This window comes from Lagenorhynchus albirostris, chromosome X (genome assembly GCF_949774975.1).
Source record: "Lagenorhynchus albirostris chromosome X, mLagAlb1.1, whole genome shotgun sequence".
NCBI lineage: Eukaryota > Metazoa > Chordata > Mammalia > Artiodactyla > Delphinidae > Lagenorhynchus > Lagenorhynchus albirostris.
The window spans coordinates 79,431,027-79,451,498 of record NC_083116.1 but is presented as its reverse complement, the minus strand read 5'-3'; the positions used below and the strand labels follow the sequence as shown (position 1 = coordinate 79,451,498).

General features: G+C 42.9%; 2 protein-coding genes across 3 annotated transcripts in view; both read right to left on the bottom strand.

Annotated features, from left to right (window-relative positions):
- ARHGEF9 (Cdc42 guanine nucleotide exchange factor 9) overlaps window positions 1-10,316 on the bottom strand; it is a 191,646-nt gene extending 181,330 nt beyond the window's left edge. The window contains exon 1 of one of the 2 annotated variants that reach the window (XM_060137028.1): window positions 10,220-10,316. Coding sequence is in view for 1 of the 2 variants with exons in the window: in XM_060137027.1 (XP_059993010.1) it covers window positions 10,209-10,217 (9 nt within the window). In the remaining variant the exon portion in view is untranslated. Of the gene's footprint in view, window positions 1-10,208 lie in introns of both variants that reach the window. The other variant, XM_060137027.1, reaches the window with a different exon arrangement.
- A 20-nt stretch (window positions 10,317-10,336) lies between these two features.
- Window positions 10,337-11,039, bottom strand: LOC132512948 (uncharacterized). The gene has a single exon (XM_060137030.1). It carries the CDS (start codon window positions 10,583-10,585, stop codon window positions 10,406-10,408), a length of 180 nt encoding a protein of 59 aa, XP_059993013.1. The 5' UTR covers window positions 10,586-11,039; the 3' UTR covers window positions 10,337-10,405.
- Window positions 11,040-20,472: the final 9,433 nt, after the last annotated feature.

Genomic DNA, 20,472 nt, shown 5'->3' with positions numbered 1-20,472 from the left:
ACAACGACAGACAACTAGTTCAGTGATCCTTTGCTTTCTATCACACCATATAGATTTCCCTTACCATCCCTGAAAGACAAGAGCAGCTTGCAAGTCTCATGGGTCCAGGAACTCACATCCTTGCAAGGCAATGCTCTAGCTCCAGTACTGCTTCAAACATACTGTGTTTCCTTGGGTGAGCCCTTTCTCATTCTGAGCCTAGTTACCTAGCCTCCAAAATGAGGGAATTGGACTCAAGACAGCTGTAACACCCCTTTTCTAGAAGATACAGCTGTCTGGAATGATTTTAAATGGCACTGTAACTTCCAGAGCTTGAGCCCAGATCAGGCAATATATGACGATACATCCCTGAGCCTCATTTTTCTCATCTGTAAAATGCAGGTAATCCCAGTTTTACCTACTTCACAGGGCCACAGAGAAGATCAAGTGAGACAATGTGAAAAACCCACTGAAAAGTTTAAGTTTAAGACAATGTGTGAGAGAGAGAGAGAGAGAGAGAGAGAGAGAGAGAGAGAGAGAGAGAGAGAGAGTGTCAAGAATCAAGCGAACATCCACTAGCCCCAGTTACTTTTCTCTAAATCCAAGTAGAGAAAGTGTCTATGCATGTTTTATCCAATAAATCTTCCTGAGCCCTCCTATGCAGTTCAATCTGGATTCTCAAGACAAGCACCTCAGGTGGTTGCAAGGTCCAAAGGAAATTAATAAATCCCTCCGCTCCCTTTAGTCCCTAAACACGAAGGAGTCTAATCATTTTGCCTGTTCTGAGACTTCCCACCATGCCAGCTCTATCAAAGCCTCTCCTAGGGATGCCTGGCTCCACCATGCCTCTTTCCCAGTGCCAAAGCACCCACTGCCCAGCCCTCCTGCCAACCAGCATGGTTCACAGAGGGAGGAGGAAGGAAGAGAGTGGGCAGAGGAGAGGCTGTGGGAGGTACAGCTAAAAGTAGATGCTGCCTTTAGGCACCACACTCTGAGGGGGTGGGGGTGGGCTCAGCACATCCTTCCTGCAGCCAGCTGGGCACGGAGGTGCATCCTTTCTCTCCTCTAATGAAGGCAGGCAGACAAAGAGATCAGAGCTGCCAGAACTATTCCCAGAGCTGACTATGGACGCACAGTGCTAGCCTCCTCTGGGCCCCGAGGGTGGATGGCTGAGCAACACTGTGCTGCTTCCAGGGCTCCCTGCCTCAGAAGAACTGATGTAGTCTGCAGGAGATTCGGTGCTCCCCCCACCCCATCTGACTGCCTGGCACCCTAAGGGCTCTGACAGGCCTGTTCCCCTTTAGGAGGTTACATAATACTCTTGTTCTCTCAGCCTCTCTGTCAGCTCTCTCTCTCCAACCGAACCTGAGAGAGCATTCAGGTCTCTGATACAGCCAAGAGAGCATAGAGCCAGAACACTATAGCAGAGGTAGCAGGTTATAGGGGGCAAGGGCCTGATTTGATGACTCAGGAACACAGACCCATCACTGCAACCTTGGATAAGTCCCTTTTCCCTTCAGTGCCTTAATTTTCTCACTTGTAAAACAGGAAGGGGAAAAAAAAAACAGGAAGGGGAGAGGCATGCAGATCTCCAAGGTACTCTAATCTCTGCCCCTATGTGATTCTCTATGTGAATCCTGGCCACATAAATGAAAGACAACACCCCAACCCGCCTCTTACATCCAAGGTTGTCCTATCTTCCAAGTAATCTGGCTGAGCTGGGCAGATCCTTCCCCACTCTTCTAATTCTAATTCCCCTAATGAATAAGGTCTGCACTTGCAAGTCTGGAACTCTAGACTCTGTCTGCCACTTCTGTCCCAGGCCCATTTCAACCAGACAAGTTCTGCTTTTTCAGGTTTTATAGAGAAGCTACTGGCTCCAATTTCATTTGAGAACATGATTCTTCTACTAAATCTACTCCTCATTTTAGTGACATGGAAACTGAGGCCTAGTGGAGAAGGGTTTTGATCAAGTTCTGGGAGCAAGGTAGGTACAGAGCCACAGCTTGCTCTTAGGGGGCCCAAGGCCATTTTTTTCTCCTACTAAAGAACTGCCTTCCATATGCTGTCTCTCTGTCATGCATGCATAATTTCCTCTCTTCACTACTACTAACTCTCAACCTTGATGCTCAAAGACCAAATGCCCAGTTCTTGTCAGGGGCCTGAAACTAGCACAGAAGACTGATAAGAACAAGAAAGAACTGGCCTCAGACAAATCCCTCCCTTAATGTCTCCTTTTCCACCAGGTTGTCCCTTTGTTCCTTTCTTCAAAGTTTCCTCTTGAGTTCTGCTCTATGTCAGTGGTGGCTTTTCAATTCTCAGAGTCATGACCATATTCTGACCACAGAGTCCACTATGCAGCCTACACTGGAAGAACTGCAAAGATCTGCTGTCAAGAGGCCTGGGTTCTAGGCCAGAAATTACCACTTTCTGAATGTGTGACCTTGAGTAAGTCACTTAATCTTACTGTGAATCAGTTTCCTCAACTACTTCCAGATTTGAGGAAAAAGCCAATGAAATAACTAGGAAACTTTATTCATTTAAATTCTTATTAACAGTGGTAGTAGTATTAATTAAATGAATGGCTACTTAAAATTCTGCAGGAAGGGGTTCTGGGGTGTCAAAGCAGCCTGCCCCTTGCCTCCTAGGCTTTCCCAGAACTATGAGGCTGGTATTTTATCTATAAGAGGCAATTGTCAATTATCCATGCAACATGTATCTTTAACAACAAATACTAAATCCCATAGTAGCATCCCCCTGACACTCAGTTCACTGTAGGGCTCCCTTCCTTGTGGGCAATCAGTGTGTGCTCAATGAATACAACCTCCAGTTCAGTTGTCCTAGAAGAAACCTAAGCTAAATATAATTAGGAAGGCAAGTCTATTACCCCCTAAAATCACCCTGTGCACTCCAAACCTGCTATAAGAGATCTTTGGATTACCTACTGGTTTTGAATAATATGCTTAATCTTTTTTTTTTCCGCTGTATGCAGGCCTCTCACTGTTGTGGCCTCTCCCGTTGCGGAGCACAGGCTCCGGACGCGCAGGCCCAGCGGCCATGGCTCACTGGCCCAGCCGCTCCATGGCACGTGGGATCCTCCTGAACCGGGGCACGAACCTGTGTCCCCTGCATCGGCAGGCGGACTCTCAACCACTGCGCCACCAGGGAAACCCTGTTTAATCATTTTGATCATTAGTATTAATCACAAAGTAAGCACAGATCATTAAAGCTGGAAGAAATCTTTGAAGCTATCTAATCCACCTGACTTTATTTTACAGATGAGGAAACCAAATTTCAGAGGGGAGAGGTAATTTGACCAAGGTCACCCAGAAAATGAACAGAATCTTCTGCACTACTATAGAAAATGCATAGGGACTATTTTCCTGAAAGGTTCAAACCATCTCACAGCTGATAATTTAAAATCCAAATAGGTCCTCAGACTACTCACTCTCTAGGGTTGAGTCCTCCTTTTTAAGGTGGACACAAGCCCCTAGAATTCATCAAGGCCCCCACAATCCTAGAATAAAATCTCACCATCTGTGAAGCCTGCCTATTCACGTGTGTGATAAGCCAGATTCAGGCTGAGCTGACATTTCCTTTGAACATAGCAGTCATTCGCATCCCTGGCTGAACATTCCTGTCACCTCAGGGAGCTTTTAAAAAAATATTGATGCCAGGGCCTCACCATGACCAACTCAATCAGATCTCCCCCAGAGATTTTAGGAATTGTTGTTAGTCTTGTTAACTCCCCAGGTGATTCCAATGTGCAACCAAGGCTGAGAACCACAGTGTAAATGGAAACAATTCAGCCAACCAAGAGAAACACACACAAAGAGTTTCCTAAACTGTTTGAAAACCAAATATATTCTTTTTTTTAAACATCTTTATTGGAGTATAATTGCTTTACAGTGATGTGTTAGTTTCTGCTTTATAAAAAAGTGAATCAGCTATACATATAACCAAATATTTTCTTTTAAAGCTAAATCTATGATGCCCCGCTTTTCCAAAGAAGGGAAAAGAAAGTGATACACAAAACCTACAGTTGTGGCACTGACCCTCAGGCAAATTCTGGACTCAATTAGGAAACATATGGTTTGGGGGTACTGAAAAACTTAGGGAACCCTGGAGCCTGCAACAGGATTTACCAGGGGTAAGATGCCAAGTGACTCATATTCCTTTTTTTGATAGGGTCATTGCCTTGGTAGATGATCGCTATGAAACTAGCATACATCCTGATGTCCACAAAACATACAACAAATCCATCATGCCGCATTATCCTCATGAACATGTTGACAGGATAGATGATGTTAGCACCCAGTGGATTCTGCACTGGCTGACCAGATATACACAAAACGTAACCAGCTCCAACTCCAAGAGGCAGCTCTGATGAGTTGCCAGAGGAGCTAGCATTAACCCTATTATATTAAACATTTCTTTGAATCAACAACTTGGATGATACTTATTCAGTTTTCAAATAATGCAATGCTAGAAGAGACTGCTAATCTGTTTCATGGCATTAAGGGGAAAGAAATTTAAAATGCCAAATGCTAGAATAGACCAACCAAAAAAATAAGCTTAACTGATGCAATGCTAGAAGGAACTGCTAAGTTTTGGCACAATGAAGCAAAATTTTAAAAAAACCATAAAAGGCTAGAGTAATGGATCAACCAAACAAAATTCAATGAGTTTGGTTCAAAAAAGCCTGAAGTTTGGTTCAAAAGGCCAACTTCACAACAGCACAGAGGACTGGACTAGACAGCAAAGGCTTTGTGCCTACAGCCCAAAAGGCTCTTAACCCTGGCTGTATGTTTGAATCATCTTGGGAGCCTTAAATATAATTTTTTAAAAAAAAGCTGCCTGGGACCAATCCCGTGATAATTAAATCAGAATCTCCCAGAGTGGAGACTTGGCATGGGTACTTAAAAACTCTCCAGCTGATCTGTATGTTCACTGAGGATTGAGAACCAGTAGAAGACTGCAATATTAAATATTTCACAGACAGATCAAAGTCCTTTTGTACTTGATCCTGATCAGGTGGCACCTGGAGTAGCATGATCAGTTCTGGGCAGCACATTTAAAATATATATATAGAAAAATTAGAGTTCTTTAAAAGGAAGGACAATTGTATGAAAACTGTAGTTCCTTCAAAACATTCTGTATTTTAGACTTCACCAATTCACACTGCCTTTCTCCTTGAAGATCCCAAATAGTGAGTTTTCATAAGACTAAAGGGAACTATTTGATGTATATTCAAGATTAAAAGGCAACATTTTATTGAATAAAGAATTCTGTGCAAAATTGCTATATAAATGAAAGGTATGAAAGAGCACTAAAAATGAAAGCAAGTAGCTGAGGAAGCTAGTATGACTTCAGGGGTGACTCACACTCTTCCCCTTCCACCTGACTCCATTCAGCTTCACACTAGCTGGGAACGATCAACTCTGACTCTCTCCCACTCTCCATTTGAAAGGCAGACCCACTGTCCCATCCCACCAATCTCTCTTTTACTTCTCTCATCTGTAAAACCAGGAATAACAAGTATCCCTATCCACTTCACAAGGCTGATGTGATGCTCAAAATTAGAAAAGATATGGAATTTCTCTGTAAACCCTATAGGCCCATGCACTGACAAGGGATTATTAGTATTGTCATTACTGGACTGTTTCCTGAGTCTTCTCTCTCCACTAGACCCTTCCCCCTTCTAGTTTTTCCATTCAGTACTTTGGTGCCAGGGCAAAGCACCATACCAAATACTCTTGAGTATCTATACCCACCTAATGACAGGAAATACTCTGGGTAGACATGAGAAGAGCTAAGCTTTGATCAAGGATTCCAGGAAAGCCAGAGACTCAGTTGGCCTAAGCAAGTTGCAGAGCTAGAAATAAGAGCTCAAGAGTCTAAGATTCCCCACCTCCATCCCACTTCTTGGGGCAAAGCCACTGGGACTGAAGCCAGATGGTCTGTGGGAGGTCTTCTGAGGAGGCAGTTATTTTTGGAGAACAGGCTCAATTCCCAATCATGTCTCTGTCCAGAGCAAGTACTCCACAGGCCAAGGAGAGCAGAGGCCAAGATGGCAAACAGAGGCAAAAAGAAGGACATGCTTTAGCAGCATCCCTGCAACTGCCAGAGTGTTTCCTCTGATCACAGCCAAGCACTCTCAGTCTGGGCCTCACCATAGGGCAGAAGAGCACCTCACCCAAAGGCTCACTGGGATCCCTCAGGTCCCTAGCAACTTAATCACACACACACACACACACACACACACACACACACACACACACACACACACACACACACACACACACACACACACACACACACACACACACACACACACACACACACACACACACACACACACACACACACACACACACACACACACACAAACATACAAGTGGATGAGAAAATCTGAGTCAGGGCCCAAGCCCTGTTCACCAAACCAATAATCAAACTGGCCTCTCCAATTTGCCCAGCCATCTCAGCTGGAAACTATTCAGAGACCAGCAACATAGAAACAACAACAACAAAAATAAAACAACAAAAAAAAGCAAATTCCACACTGCAGCTGGGCTGGGCAGGGTTCTCTAGCCACAAACAAAACTGGGGCACAGTGCAGAGGCAGATGTTACAGGTTCTGACAGATAGAGCCTGTCTCAGTGGGGGGTAAAGCACTGCTCAGTTTGTTCCCACCACGCTACCCCTTCACCGCCTCCCTGTGTCAGCCAAAAGGCATGGTTAGACAAAAATATTTTTCAGGGCCTGCAGACCTCCTTGCACTAAAGCTAGGCTGTGAAATGGCTCATTTAATCTTAAGGAGAAGGCGGTGACTACAGAGGGATTTGAACCCAGGAGCCTTCCAATAAACAGTCCCATGGCTGGGATGCAGCTAAGCTCTGTAGGCCTTCTGTGGATATGTTTTCTAGGTCTTTGCAGGCAATGAGGATCTTGCTCTCTATTTGTCCCCTCCCCAAAAGCACCTCTTCAAGTCCTGCTTGCCAGCTTCCCCCTTGCTCCAGAGGCGTTGGTGCCTGGACATTTAAAGTGTGGGCTCTGGAGCTCAGCAGGAGCTGAGTGATGCAGGAGTTGCTAGGATACTGGTTGAGGACATTTTCTTGAATCCCCTAGTGGGGAGCTGGGAGCCAAAATTCTTGAGCTGGTAGCAAAAAGTTATCCTCTACAAAGGAGTCAGAGAGGAGGAAAGGGAACAAGGAACTTTGTCAGTAATAGTTGGGTCACATCAGAGAGGAAAAGCCCTCTTCCTTCTAACCCACTTACAGTAGGGATGGTCGGGGAGAGAGAGGAGGCTATATCAAGGGAGGTAGGAATGTCTTAGAAGGGGGAAGATGAAGAGGCAGGAAAGGAAAAAAAAAGTCAAAATGCAGAGTGTTCCACTCCTCTCAGCTGCATTTTTCATTTTCTCCCACTCTTTTCTCTTTTTGCATACCCTCACAAGTCTGAAGTAGAAATGCCAAACCTTTAGGATTCACACAAGTAAAACGTCACCCTGCTCTCTACTCCCTAAACTCCCTTTTAGCTGCTCTAGGGTGGCCTGCCATCTGGCTAGCAGCATCCCCTTATTTGCCTAGAAATAAGTTAATTTGAAAAATATTTACCCATTTCACAAACTAAATTACTGATGAAAGGGCTCTTTCAAGCCACCCCTTTACTCTGAAGCTGTGTGTGGTAGGGGGAAAGCTGGTATGGGGGACACTCATCCATCCTGGCACCAGTCAAATCCTTATAGGCCATAGCACAAGGAGGCCTTTCAGAACTGTGAAACTGCTGTTTTTCCTCATTCCTAGCACAACCAACCCCCATCCACATTCAGGAGTGTGCACCCCTCCCCCCCCACATACACACACAGAGTAGGGTGTGCACACACACCCACCACGTACATACTGTCACACAACCTACACACATACCTTCCCAAAGGCTTTCTGCCAAGGGTCTGTCAGGCACCCAGAGGTGAAGGCTGTGGCATTTCATGACACATAATTTGTCATAAACCTGGCTCAAAGACCAGCCTTGGAGAACCCTTTCCCCCTTGGGGGAAAAAATCAAAAAGCATTCTATTGTTGTAGTCCAGTTTTCTTCCCACGTAACTAGGTAAAAAATCTCTTAGATAAAACTTAAGTTTCTCCAGATACCAGCAAACAGATATTTCCTCCCTCCCCACTCCCATCACCCCTTAATTAACATTTCATTTGCCTTTCACTTGTCTTTCCAGTTCACCAGCCTCTGATTTCAACTGCCTATGGACACCCAAAATCACAGAAGGCAAGAACATAGTCCAACCATCCCCAAATGCCAGTGTTATAGGGAATCCCAAACTTACTGAGGAGGAAAAAATTGCTCAATGTCAAACAGTCACTGAACAGAGAGGACCAAGGTCTGCAGCTGCCCATCCTAGAGCCTTTCCTCACTCTCCAACACTGTCTCAAAACAAAGTGCCCAGCTAAAATATCAGTTTACTTTAGACAATACTGTTAGAGCAAATGCAGGGAGGGATGGGGAAAGGGACTCACTAGATTCTTTTCGCAAAAAACAAGTTCTTAGTTCAACCCAGGGGCTCCCACAAAGGGACTAAAGAGTAAATAATAAGAGTGAATGCCAGCAGACTTCCCAGATCATGCTTACACCATGGTACCAACTGAATTAAAAAATCAGTTGCTCACCCACACAGAACCATTGAGAGCACACCCTGAGGCTCAAAACCTCTTCTAAAGCCATAAAACAATACTCTTTGGGTCCTGAGGTCAGGACAATTTCAAGAGCCCCCTTCACAGCCTTCAAAGTCATTTCCAAAGAGTCTGAACAACAGTACATGGAACTTGAGAGCACAATGCCAGCAGATTTGCACATCACTCATGAACAGCCGCCCACATGGGTGTAGAGGGAACATGTGTGTGGATGTGTACGTGCCCTGATTCATTGCTACATGAGACATAATTGGCACTCTTTCAAGTCAGGTAAGAAACAGAATGAAGAAGACCTGCCTACATCAGTGGGTGGGGGGTGAGGGGTATTATGCACGCTGGCATCAGAGACAGTTTTTTTCCTGGCTTTGCCAAGAGCTTTCTTAGGGGAAACAGAAATATAAAATAATAACAGTAGCAATATTAACAGCAACCACCACCACTACCACCAGATACAGACATGCAAATAAGTGTCAAATTGGAATGCTGCTTTTAGCTCATGTTTTCCAGAGCTTTCATCCCATTCCATCCAGACTTTTTGGGGGGGGGTGCTCAAAACTCTCAATTTAGCATGATACATACTTTCATTTTGTCATGGAAACCTTCTAATTAGAAAGACTTCTGATTTTAAAGAACAAACAAGGAAGCAAACAAAACCACTTTCTCATTAGCACTAGCAAGTTCTATTTAAAATGTAGTTCAAGAACATCTTTGCAAATGAGATTACCCCAAAGAGGCATATCTAAATACATTATTCCCAAGGTAGGTAGAGAGCTGGCTTTTGTTGTTTTTTGGAGGACATACAGAGAAAATCCCCAAACTCAAATTCACAGGTACAATCTTTGGGAAAAAGAACCAAACAGTTACTGTCAATGTCTTCTCTTGCTAATTCATAAAGATCAGAGAACGTTTTTATACCCCATTCCATGATTCCAAAGAAATTGACATTTAATGATTTAAAAAATGTTTTAAAGGTGGCTTCTTTCCAAATTGGAAATTGTAAACCCTGTACAGCAAATTAAGATTCAGAGAACACAGTCACCAACTGCCAGCACAACGCACCCCACCACATCACTTCCCAAATTCTCGCTTCTCATTAGAGACTGAAGAATCATTCTCCCTAAATTCATTCCTTGCATCAATTTTTCCCTCTAAACATCTAGTGCAATACTGTTTTCCCTAAGATGCCAGAAATTCATCATACTCTTCCCACAACCCCCCTTGCCCCAAACAAACCCAAATGCGCTTCTGATGGCAAGAGAGAAATTTTGACTGAAATTCTGTGATGGAATTTAAAGGTAGTTTTAAAGAAAACGAATTGACAAGACACCACAATCAGCAAAGCCATTGTGTAAGGACACAGAGCTTGCTTCATGAACGTCACATAGGTGGAGAATGCACACACACACATGCACACATAAATAGAAAGCATTTCTTTATCAACAGTTTTACTCAAGCAATAAGCAACTACACTCACAGGCATACTTAAAAGACAAGACATAACAAAAGATTTAGGGAGAGATAATATACCAACGTCATACATATCACAGCGAGGCCATGTTGAAGCTCAAAACGCTTTCCCCCCTGAGTAAGAAAGCTTGCTCTTTCTCTCCCTCTCTTTCCCTGTCTCTGTCTCTGTCTCTTTTTTTTTTTTTTTTTTTTTCTTGGAGGTTCTCGGGATGAAATCAAAACGAGAGTTCGAAACAGCTCAGGTGGCTGGACTCCATTCAGCGCGTTCCCAGGAAAAACATGAGTATGACATTTACAAGCAGGAGGACTACAATCACGGCAAAAACGACTACAGTTTGCACATCCAGGGTCATGGTGCAATGCAGAACACTGTAGTGTTCCAGATGGGGGGCCGGCAGATTGGGAGATGTCAGTCTCTGTTCTGTCAGACTGTCCATACAGCCACCATGCTAGAAAGGAGAGGAGGAAGTCGGGTGGTTGGGGAAGGGCTGGGTTTGGCGCCCGAGTTTGATATGGGAGGGGGGGAAGGGGGAATGGGGACAGGGGTGCTTGCTTCCCCCCTTCTCAGAACTGAGCTGATCCTTCTTCCCTAGCTGAGAAATCTTAGCTTGCGCTGAAGTCGGCAGAGTCCAGCATTCTCTCTCGGGCGCCACGGAAAAGGCAAAATCCTGGCTTTCAAAGGGAAAGGCGGGGGGAACCAGAGCGAGGTTCTCCGGCGCCTGCTCAGTCTGTCTGTCCGGGGGTGCGTCCGTCCACCTGCCTGGCTGGCTACCGGTCAGTCTCGGTCTCCCCTACTCCTAATTCGCTCGCTTTCCTACGCTCTCTCTGCTCGCGGAGCTCCCGGCTGCCAGCCACTCTTTCGATCCCTGCCTCGCTGGCTCTCTTCCTCTCCTCTCCCCACCCCCCAATGCGAAGACTACGTTTTTATTCTCCGAGCGACTGCCGGCGCCTGCGTGAGGCACAACCCAGGCTGCTGACAGGCCCGCCGGCCAATAGCAGGTGCCGCAGAGGCGCGTTTACTCGCCGGGGGGCGGTACTTGAGCTGGCGTGCTACCCGCGGCAGCCAATCGGAGAACCCACGGTTCCCCCAGCAGGCCCGCTTCATCCAGCCCAGCTGGAGGCCCTGGCTGCCAGTTCTAGCGTGGGGGTGGGGAGCATGTTGTGGATGGGTTGATGCAGATGAGGGGAGAGAGGAGGGAAAGGATTGGGAAAGAGGGAGGGATCGGACATAAGGGGCCAAAGGGGAGAGGGCATGGCAGGGAGGGAGGAGGGAATGAGGAGAAGACCATGAGAAGCAGGAGGAAGAGAAAAGGAAAGATGGGAAGGAGAAAGAAGAAATAGGGGGATACGACGATGAAGAAAGAGAACGGTGGAGGAAAGGAAGGAAAAAGGGTGGGGAGGAGGGAAAAGGAACGGGGGAAAAAGGAATCCTTTGCAGCCACTTTGGAGCCTGGGCCAAGGAGGAAGCAACGATGCCTTTAGGCCACTGTCTAAGTATTTATAGGCTACTCACAATTAGCTATATAAGTTCAGCAAATCAGTGCTGTGTACAGAACCACAAGGACACTCAACAAATTATCCAAAATCCAATTATGTTTGTCTTTCTCTGATATCTCTGCACTTGCAGGTCAGATTTCCTTTCCTACTTATGGTTTCTTTACACTATTACAGCTTGCACTCTTCCAGCATACTGGGTACTAGGAAGAGAAGACAGCTTTGCAGTGGAAAACCCTCTACAAAACTTGCAGTCTGCTTGAAATCACTTCCCTGTTCTGTGTTGGTGACCTGGTGTCCGAAACTTGGGGAAAAGCCCTGGACTAGAGAAAGGAAGTTTTCAGATTTACTCCTAGCCCTACCTCAAGCTTGCTGTATGACTTTTGGGCAACTCCATTCCCCTCTATGGGCCTCCATCTCCCTTCTGCCACATGAGGACTTAGACCTATCTGAGAATTCAGTGAAACCTCTGAACGCTCACCTCAGAAAAAGAAAGAAAATACAGCAGGCTCCTTGGCCCTCAAAAATCCAGGACTAACTTATACAGAAGATCTCTAAGGGCCCTTCTTACTCTTACATTCTAGGACTGTAAACATGAACACATAGATATTGGTGGAGAGGGGCAAGAAACTAGATTATCCAGGGATAGAACAAATTAATTTCTGGAATTTCTAGCATACTATAGACTCGAAGAGGAATGAGAATTGCTCTCTATTCTCTAGAAATCTTTGAGTCTAGGACAGTCACCCATTTTAACTATGTGACTGGAAATTCTGAGTGAATGCAGGTCATAAGCAAAATGGCCCCTAGCCTTACAAGATAGAATAAAACCTAAAGAAACGTTCACTTTAAAATTTTGACTCATCACATCACCTACGAATGATTTGTGCCAAAACAACAAAAAATCCTGAATCAGATCAAGCTTCTAGATCCAGCTATCAATTTATAGGCCACACAGGAGACAGAAAAACATGTTAAATTGGAATACAGGGATACAGACTGTAAAAAACTACAGGAGGTTTTTTAGCAAGTAAATAGGGAGAAAAAAGTGTGATTGATTCAGGTGAAACTTGTGTATGCGTGCATACACACACATATTTGTGACATTTATGAGATAAATGGGAATTTGAACCACCTGATAATATTAAGGAATCACTATTAATTGTAAATGATATTGTGGCTAAGTTTAACAAAAGGGGGAGAATGGGGTATATCTTTGTGACCTTGGATTTGGTAATGGTTTCTTAGATATGACATGAAAAGCACAAGCAACAAAAGAAAAAAAATAGATAAATTGGACTTTATCAACATTAAAAAACTTCTGTGCTTTGAAGGACAATATCAAGAGTATGAAAAGAGAATCCACAGAATGGAAGAAAATACTTGCAAATTATATATCTGATAAGGGGGCTTGTATCTAGAATACATAAAGAGCTCTTACAACTCAATTATATAAAGAAAAATAACTCAATTTAAAAATTGGCAAAGGATCTGAATAGCATTTCTCCAGAGAAACAGTCAATAAGCACATGGAAAGATGCTCAATATATTAGTCATCAGGAAAATGCAAATCAAATGCAAGAAATGCAAATGAAGGATATTTACTATAGCGTATTTGTAATGGGACACCACTTTACACATGCTAGGATGGCTATAATCAAAAAGCTAGATAATAAGTGTTGGGAAGGATGTGGAAAAATTGGAACCTTCATAACACTGCTGTGGGAATGTAAAATGATGAAGCCACTTTGGCTAGCAGTTCCTCAAAAACTTAAACATGGAGTTACCATTTGACCCAACAATTCCACCCTTAGGTATATACCTAAGGGAAATGAAAACATGCCCACACAAAAACTTGTACATGAACATGAATAACAGCATTGTTCACAATAGCCAAAAGATAGAAAGAACTCAAATGTCCATCACCTGGTGAATGGATAAACAAAATATGGTATATGCACACAATGGAATATTATTCAGCCATAAAAAACCCGAAGTACTGTTATATGCCAAAACATAGGTGAACTTTAAAAATATGCTAAGTGAAAGAAGCTAGACACAAAAGGCTTTTATATGATTTCATTTATATGAAATACCCATATAGTTAGGATAAATACTGTTTATTGAAGCTTTTGTTTTATTTACATATAAATATAAATGTTCTAGGTTGTGATGTAAAATATATTTCTTACAGCAGGCAATGGTCAACATAGTTTGAAAGCCACTCTTCTAGATTATGTTGAGACAGATACTGGTAATCAGGACAGTACCATAATGTAAACAATTAGAATCTTTCTCCTTGCCTTTGAAAGTGCAATCTTAGCCTTTCTCCACATCACCATCTATTGACCCTTCAACCCACTGCAGCCTGACTTTCACTCCCATCATCCCATAAGAAACTGCAACTTCTTGTGAATATAAACAAATGACCAACTTGTTGCTATATCTCATGGCCAATTTTCCATCTTTATCTTCCCTGAATTTTCTCCCTCTTGACTCCATTGATGCCTTCCTCCTTCCTGAAATGCTCCATTTGCCTTGGGGACACCATCCACATGACCTGTCTGGTTATATTGTCTTTACTTCCTGCTTGGGTTCTTCATTTAGTCATTAAGGGCATGATTTCTCAAGGTTCTTCTAATCTCAGCCCCCTTTTTTTCTCATTCCATACTTGCACTGAATGATGGACCTATCCATTCCCAAGGCTTTAACTACCTACCACCTACATTACACACTGATATACCTCCTTTCAACAAAGTTACAGGACACCAGTGGGGGAATAAAACAGATATAAGTCCTTGCCTGCAGGGAGCTTACAACTCTCTGCTGATAACTCCTAGGTAGCTCTCTTGAACTCCAGAGATGAATCTCCAGCTGCCTTCTGGACATCTCCTCCTGAATATCTCACAAGAATCTCAGACTTGATAAGTCCAAAAGTGAAGTCATCTTCTCCCACCCCTGCCAGCTTCCTCCTTCCCCTGAGATCCCTGTCCCTTAGGAATGTCACACACAGAACTAACCTAAAACCAAGGAGATATTCATAGGTCTTGCTTCTCCCTCACCTTGCTACTAGCCAACCAGTCTCTAAGTCTTGATGATTCTCTTTCTCCTTAAGGAATGTATCCTCGCTCTCTCTCCCTGCTGCCAGCACTGTGGTCTCTTGCGCAGCTCTCTCTCCCCAATTCAGCTTCTACTCTCCTGAACAAATTATCTATTTCAAAAGCAGTTCTGCTCTTATCAATTCTATGGTGGATACTATATATTGGTTGCTGTGGATCCATGCACCCCCCTTCTAGCCTGCCTCCCTATATTGCTGAAAAGCTAAAAACCAAAAACTACAACAACAACAACAACCTGTCATTTCTCAGACTCCTTTGCATCCAGTGCTCTGGATGTTATTTATTTCTGCCAATCATATGCATATGCACAATATTTGGAAGAAAAGTGATGATGCAGAAACCATACTTCTGCTGTTTCTGATGGCAGGTAGAGTGGTGGGGGTTTAGGGTTTTCTGCAGCCGTGCTACATTTCCATAGGTCCCAGTATCTGGACACTGGCTTTGTGTCTTTGTACAAGCAGGGAATGAGACTTTTAAAATTATTTATTTATTTATTTATTTTGCCACTGAGGATTTGGAAGGCATAATGTTACTCTAGTCAATAGTTAAGGCAGCACAGCAAAGGAAACCATAAACAAGACCAAAAGACAATCCTCAGAATGGGAGAAAATATTTGCAAATGAAGCAACTGACAAAGGATTAATTTCCAAAATTTACAAGCAGCTCATGCAGCTCAATAACAAAAAAACAAACAAACAAACCCAAAAAATGGGCAGAAGACCTAAATAGACATTTCTCCAAAGAAGATATACAGACTGCCAACAAACACATGAAAGAATGCTCAACATCATTAAGCATTAGAGAAATGCAAATCAAAACTACAATGAGATATCATCTCACACCAGTCAGAATGGCCATCATCAAAAAATCTACAAACAATAAATGCTGGAGAGGGTGTGGACAAAAGGGAACACTCTTGCACTGCTGGTGGGAATGTGAATTGGTACAGCCACTATGGAGAACAGTATGGAGGTTCTTTAAAAAACTACAAATAGAACTACCATATGACCCAGCAATCCCACTACTGGGCATATACCCTGAGAAAACCATAATTCAAAAAGAGTCATGTACAAAAATGTTCATTGCAGCTCTATTTACAATAGCCCAGAGATGGAAACAACCTAACTGCCCATCTTCAGATGAATGCATAAAGAAGATGTGGCACATATATATGATGGAATATTACTCAGCCATAAAAAGAAATGAAATCGAGGTATTTGTAATGAGGTGGATAGACCTAGAGTCTGTCATAGAGAGTGAAGTAAGTCAGAAAGAGAAAGACAAATACCGTATGCTAACACATATATATGGAATTTAAGGGAAAAAAATGTCATGAAGAACCTAGGGGTAAGACAGGAATAAAGCCACAGACCTACTAGAGAACAGACTTGAGGATATGGGGAGGGGGAAGGGTGAGCTGTGACAAAGCGAGAGAGAGGCATGGACATATATACACTACCAAACGTAAGGTAGATAGCTAGTGGGAAGCAGCCACATAGCACAGGGAGATCAGCTCAGTGCTTTGTGACAGCCTGGAGGGGTGGGATAGGGAGGGGGGAGGGAGGGAGATGCAAGAGGGAAGAGATATGGGAACATATGTATATGTATAACTGATTCACTTTGTTATAAAGCAGAAACTAACACACCATTGTAAAGCAATTATACCCCAATAAAGATGTTAAAAAAAAATAGTTAAGGCAGTGGCAGATTCCTAATTCCTAGATTTCAAATCAGGTGGAGTGTTCCCAAAACTCCTGATGCCTCACCTTCCTGCTCGTGGCAGAAAAAACAGCTCCTGTGGTGTTGTTCTGGGAGTCATTCCTGGAGGCCCAGTCTAAACCTTGCCCCTTCAGCCCTTCAACAAATTTTGTAAGCACCCAACTTTCTATATTAAAACTCTGCTGAAAAAACTAGACCAATTTAATTTCTGCAGCTGAACCCTGGGTTATACAGCTCCTCTGCTCAAAGGCCTTCCATGGCTCCCCACTGCCTTTAAGGGAAATTCTGCAGCATGGTATACAATGCTTTGTCAATCTGGTGTCCTTTGCCTGACACTTAGCAGGTGCTTCATAAACATCTGTTGAATGCATGAATGTCTCCTTCATCCACTTGTTTCTTCTCAGAGAATTATATCTTCCAACCACAGAAGGCAAGACATGATGAGACCTCAGAGAAAATGTACTCTAAACCCTCATGTTCTAGGTTAGGAAACTGAAGCCCAGAGAATGAAAGTAAGCTACACAAGATTACACAACTAATTGCTGGCAGAGCAGAAACCAAAACTCTTATTTCTTGAATCTCAAAAGTACTTCTGAGAGATTTTAGACTTTGGAACATGACATTTGATCCCAGCCTATTTGCAGTTAGCTTTCTGCATAAGGTGACCATTCAACTCTGTTCACAATTTCAAAAAATTAGATGAGGCTCCCACATTTCAAGAAGCACTGCCCCACCAACAGGTGTATCCACAGAGAGCTGACCATATGAACACAAAGCAAGAAGGCGGCCATCTGCAAGCCATGGAGAGAGGCCTCGAAAGAAACCAACCCTGCCAACACCTTGAACTCAGGCTCAGAACTGTGAGAATATACATTTCTGTTGTTTAATCACCCAGTCTGCAGTACTTTGTTGTGGCTGCCTTAGCAAACTAATGTAGAAAAGCTATCAACATCTTAGTGATCAGTTTGGCATATACTGGAATAACATTAATAGTCACTTTAATAGTTTTATTAAAATTTATTCTGGATCTAAAAAAAAAGGATAACCAACAAGGATCTACCGTATAGCACAGGGAACTCTGCTCAATATTCTGTAATAACCTAATTGGGAAAATAATTCGAAAAAGAATAGATACACGTATATGTATGACTGAATCACTTTGCTGTACGCGTGAAACTAACACAACATTGTTAATCAACTATACTTCAATATAAAATAAAAAGTTAAAAAATAAAAAAGCACTGCCCCAACCTCAAAGGCAGCCCTTCTGCTTGCTAAGTATCAAGGAATCACAGAATCTCTTGGTATAGCAAAACCCCAATTCCATCCTTCAATCTTTTCTGCAACATCCTCATCCAGTTTTAGGTCCAACACACACAACAATGGTGAGGTTCCTCTCTCCTAAGACAACCTGTTAGTCTTTGGGACAATCTCAGTTGGTGGAAAGTTCTTTCATCTCTTTGAGCCAGATGCTATCACTATTTCTATCACAGCCACTGCTGAGGAGCTAATCACTCCATGAGATAGTCTGGAATATAAATGTTCCCAAATTCACATTGAAATTACTATAAGCATCCAGTATATTTCTCAGGATCCAAAGGGCCCTCATTAGATAATAATAATAATAATAGTTAACACTTATAGAGTGCTTACTCTGAGCACTGTTCTAAGCCCTTTACATATATTAATTATTTTAATTCTCACAACAACCCTATGAGGAAGATACTATTATCTTCCTTATTTTACAGGTGAGGGGACTGAGGCATAGTGTTTAAATAACTTGCCCAAGGTCACATGGCTAGTCAGTGGTAGCGCCCAGATGCAAACCCAACCCAGTCTGGCTCTAGAGCCTATGTTTTTCAACACTATGCTGTATAAATGCCACTAGGTGACACATGTTCCACCTTCCAATAGCATCTGACATGATGTCTCCTGGGTCACAGGAATAAACTGTTTCAATGTCCTGACTGGAGTCCCAGTGGCCTGCCACCCAGGTATAAGATATCTAGGTCTTAAATATTTGCCTTCTCTCAGGGAAAAGCCAATACCTGGTTGTTCTTTGCCCCTCATGGTTCAAACAGCTCCCAAAGCCCCACTTCTATCAGGAAGCACACCCAAGGAATGCTCCACATTTTGTCCTGACCCCTACTGCTACTCGCTTATTTGCCATCCAACTCCCACCTCAGCCACCTGATAATCCCTGATATTTGCCACAGGCAGCCTGAAGATATTGAATCCTGTCTGTTCATGTTCTTGGTTACCTATATGACTAGATGCTCTTGCACATTCATGAATGTCAGCTCTGTTTAGGAGAATCAGTTCCTTGAGGACAGGAACTCTTGGATAGTTCAGTTATTCAGCACAGAGATCACCACACCCCCCAAATCAGTTAAATTCAATAAGCAGTTATTTTGACAGCTAAGGGGTACAGAGAGTCTCTCGGGAAACTTACAGTCTAGTAGGGAAAAGAGTCACAAACACACAATTTCAATGTCATACAGTAAAATATCCTAAGCACAATCAGATAATGAATAAAGTTGTTGCTGATGATTATAGAACAAATCATAGAATTTCATACTTGAAATGGGGAAAAAAAGGTTATTTCCTTCCAACCTCCCTTTGTAGGAATTCTCTCTACAGTATATGTGATGGGGTAGGGGGAGTGGAGGGGGAGGAGGAACCATCTACTTTGGGCGAGCATGGTGCTAGGTTTTTCAACATGTCATTTTATTTAATTCTTCCCAGAAGCCCGAAAAGAAGTAATTGTTATTGTTATTTTAAAGAGTAGAAAACTAAGGTTAAGAATGTTTACATCATTTGCTCATAGACATACAAGTAGGATGTAGCAATTGCAAGGTTTAAACTGAGATCTATTTCCAAAGCCCACCTTTTTTTCTCCACTCTCTCTGATGAGTTTTGTTCAGCAGCCACTGGAATATTTTCAGTAACAAAAAAGAACTCACCCTGAAGCTTCCAAAGCCATTATTCATTTTGAGCTAAAATTCACTATACTATGGTTTCTGTCCATTTGTTAGAGTGCTATCCTCTGGGCAATGCAAAAAAGGTCTATCCTTCTAAGCAATAGTCTTCTTAAGTGTTTGAAGACATCTTTCATGGGTTCAAACTCTTATTCCTCCTGAACGCCCACCTTACACACACACACACACACACACACACACACACACACACATTTGTTTTCCAAGATAAACATGACCATTTCTTTAAGCTCTTCCACTTATGGCATGGTTTACAGTCCCCTCCCCAGGCTGGTTGCTTGTCAGTTTGTCCACACATCCCTAAGAACACATATCCAGGTGGGAGTGACAATGGGGAGTATGGTGAAACTGTCACCTCCCTTATTCTAAACACTGGACCTTAGGAAGAGCTACCTGTGAACTCATGTTCACCTAAAATGGCTGATACTTGCATGTGCTGCTGTGCCCCCACAATGCCTTGAGAAGCTCATGGCAAAGTGAAATAAGCAGTGGAAGAAAAGCTAAAACTTTTGGATGTAAATCCAGCCTCTGCTTCTTGGTAATCGTATGACCTCAAACAAGTCCTTAAACTTCCTTAAAACTCAAAAGTCTATGACTTGTTTTCAGTTGTAACTTAAAATAAAGCATTGGTTGTTTTAAAATTTCAACAGCCTTGCCCAAGTTGTGGCAGGCCTGGAGTTGGTCCCAAGTGGGGTACTCTGAGGAAAGGGTGATGAATGATTAGCTTAAGTTAAAGAATAAAGTTGCATATAACTGTGTGGTTGTGGGGGTGGCATTTTATGGGGAAAATAAGACATAGGACTAAGAATTTGACTCTGCCTGAGGACTTTTCTCCTAGCTATCTAGAAGTTTAGCTCTAATTACATCTCTTCAAAAGGAGTCCATCCCTGACCACCCTCTCTAAAACTGAACCACACCATCACTCTCTATTCCATTATCCTGCTTTTCTTTCTAGCCCTGAAATTTTATATAATTATTGGTTTATTTGTTTATTTT

What these genes read in the sequence shown, in the direction of transcription:
- LOC132512948 (XM_060137030.1), bottom strand. Translation starts at nt 10,585, where the DNA reads ATGGACAGTCTGACAGAACAGAGACTGACATCTCCCAATCTGCCGGCC.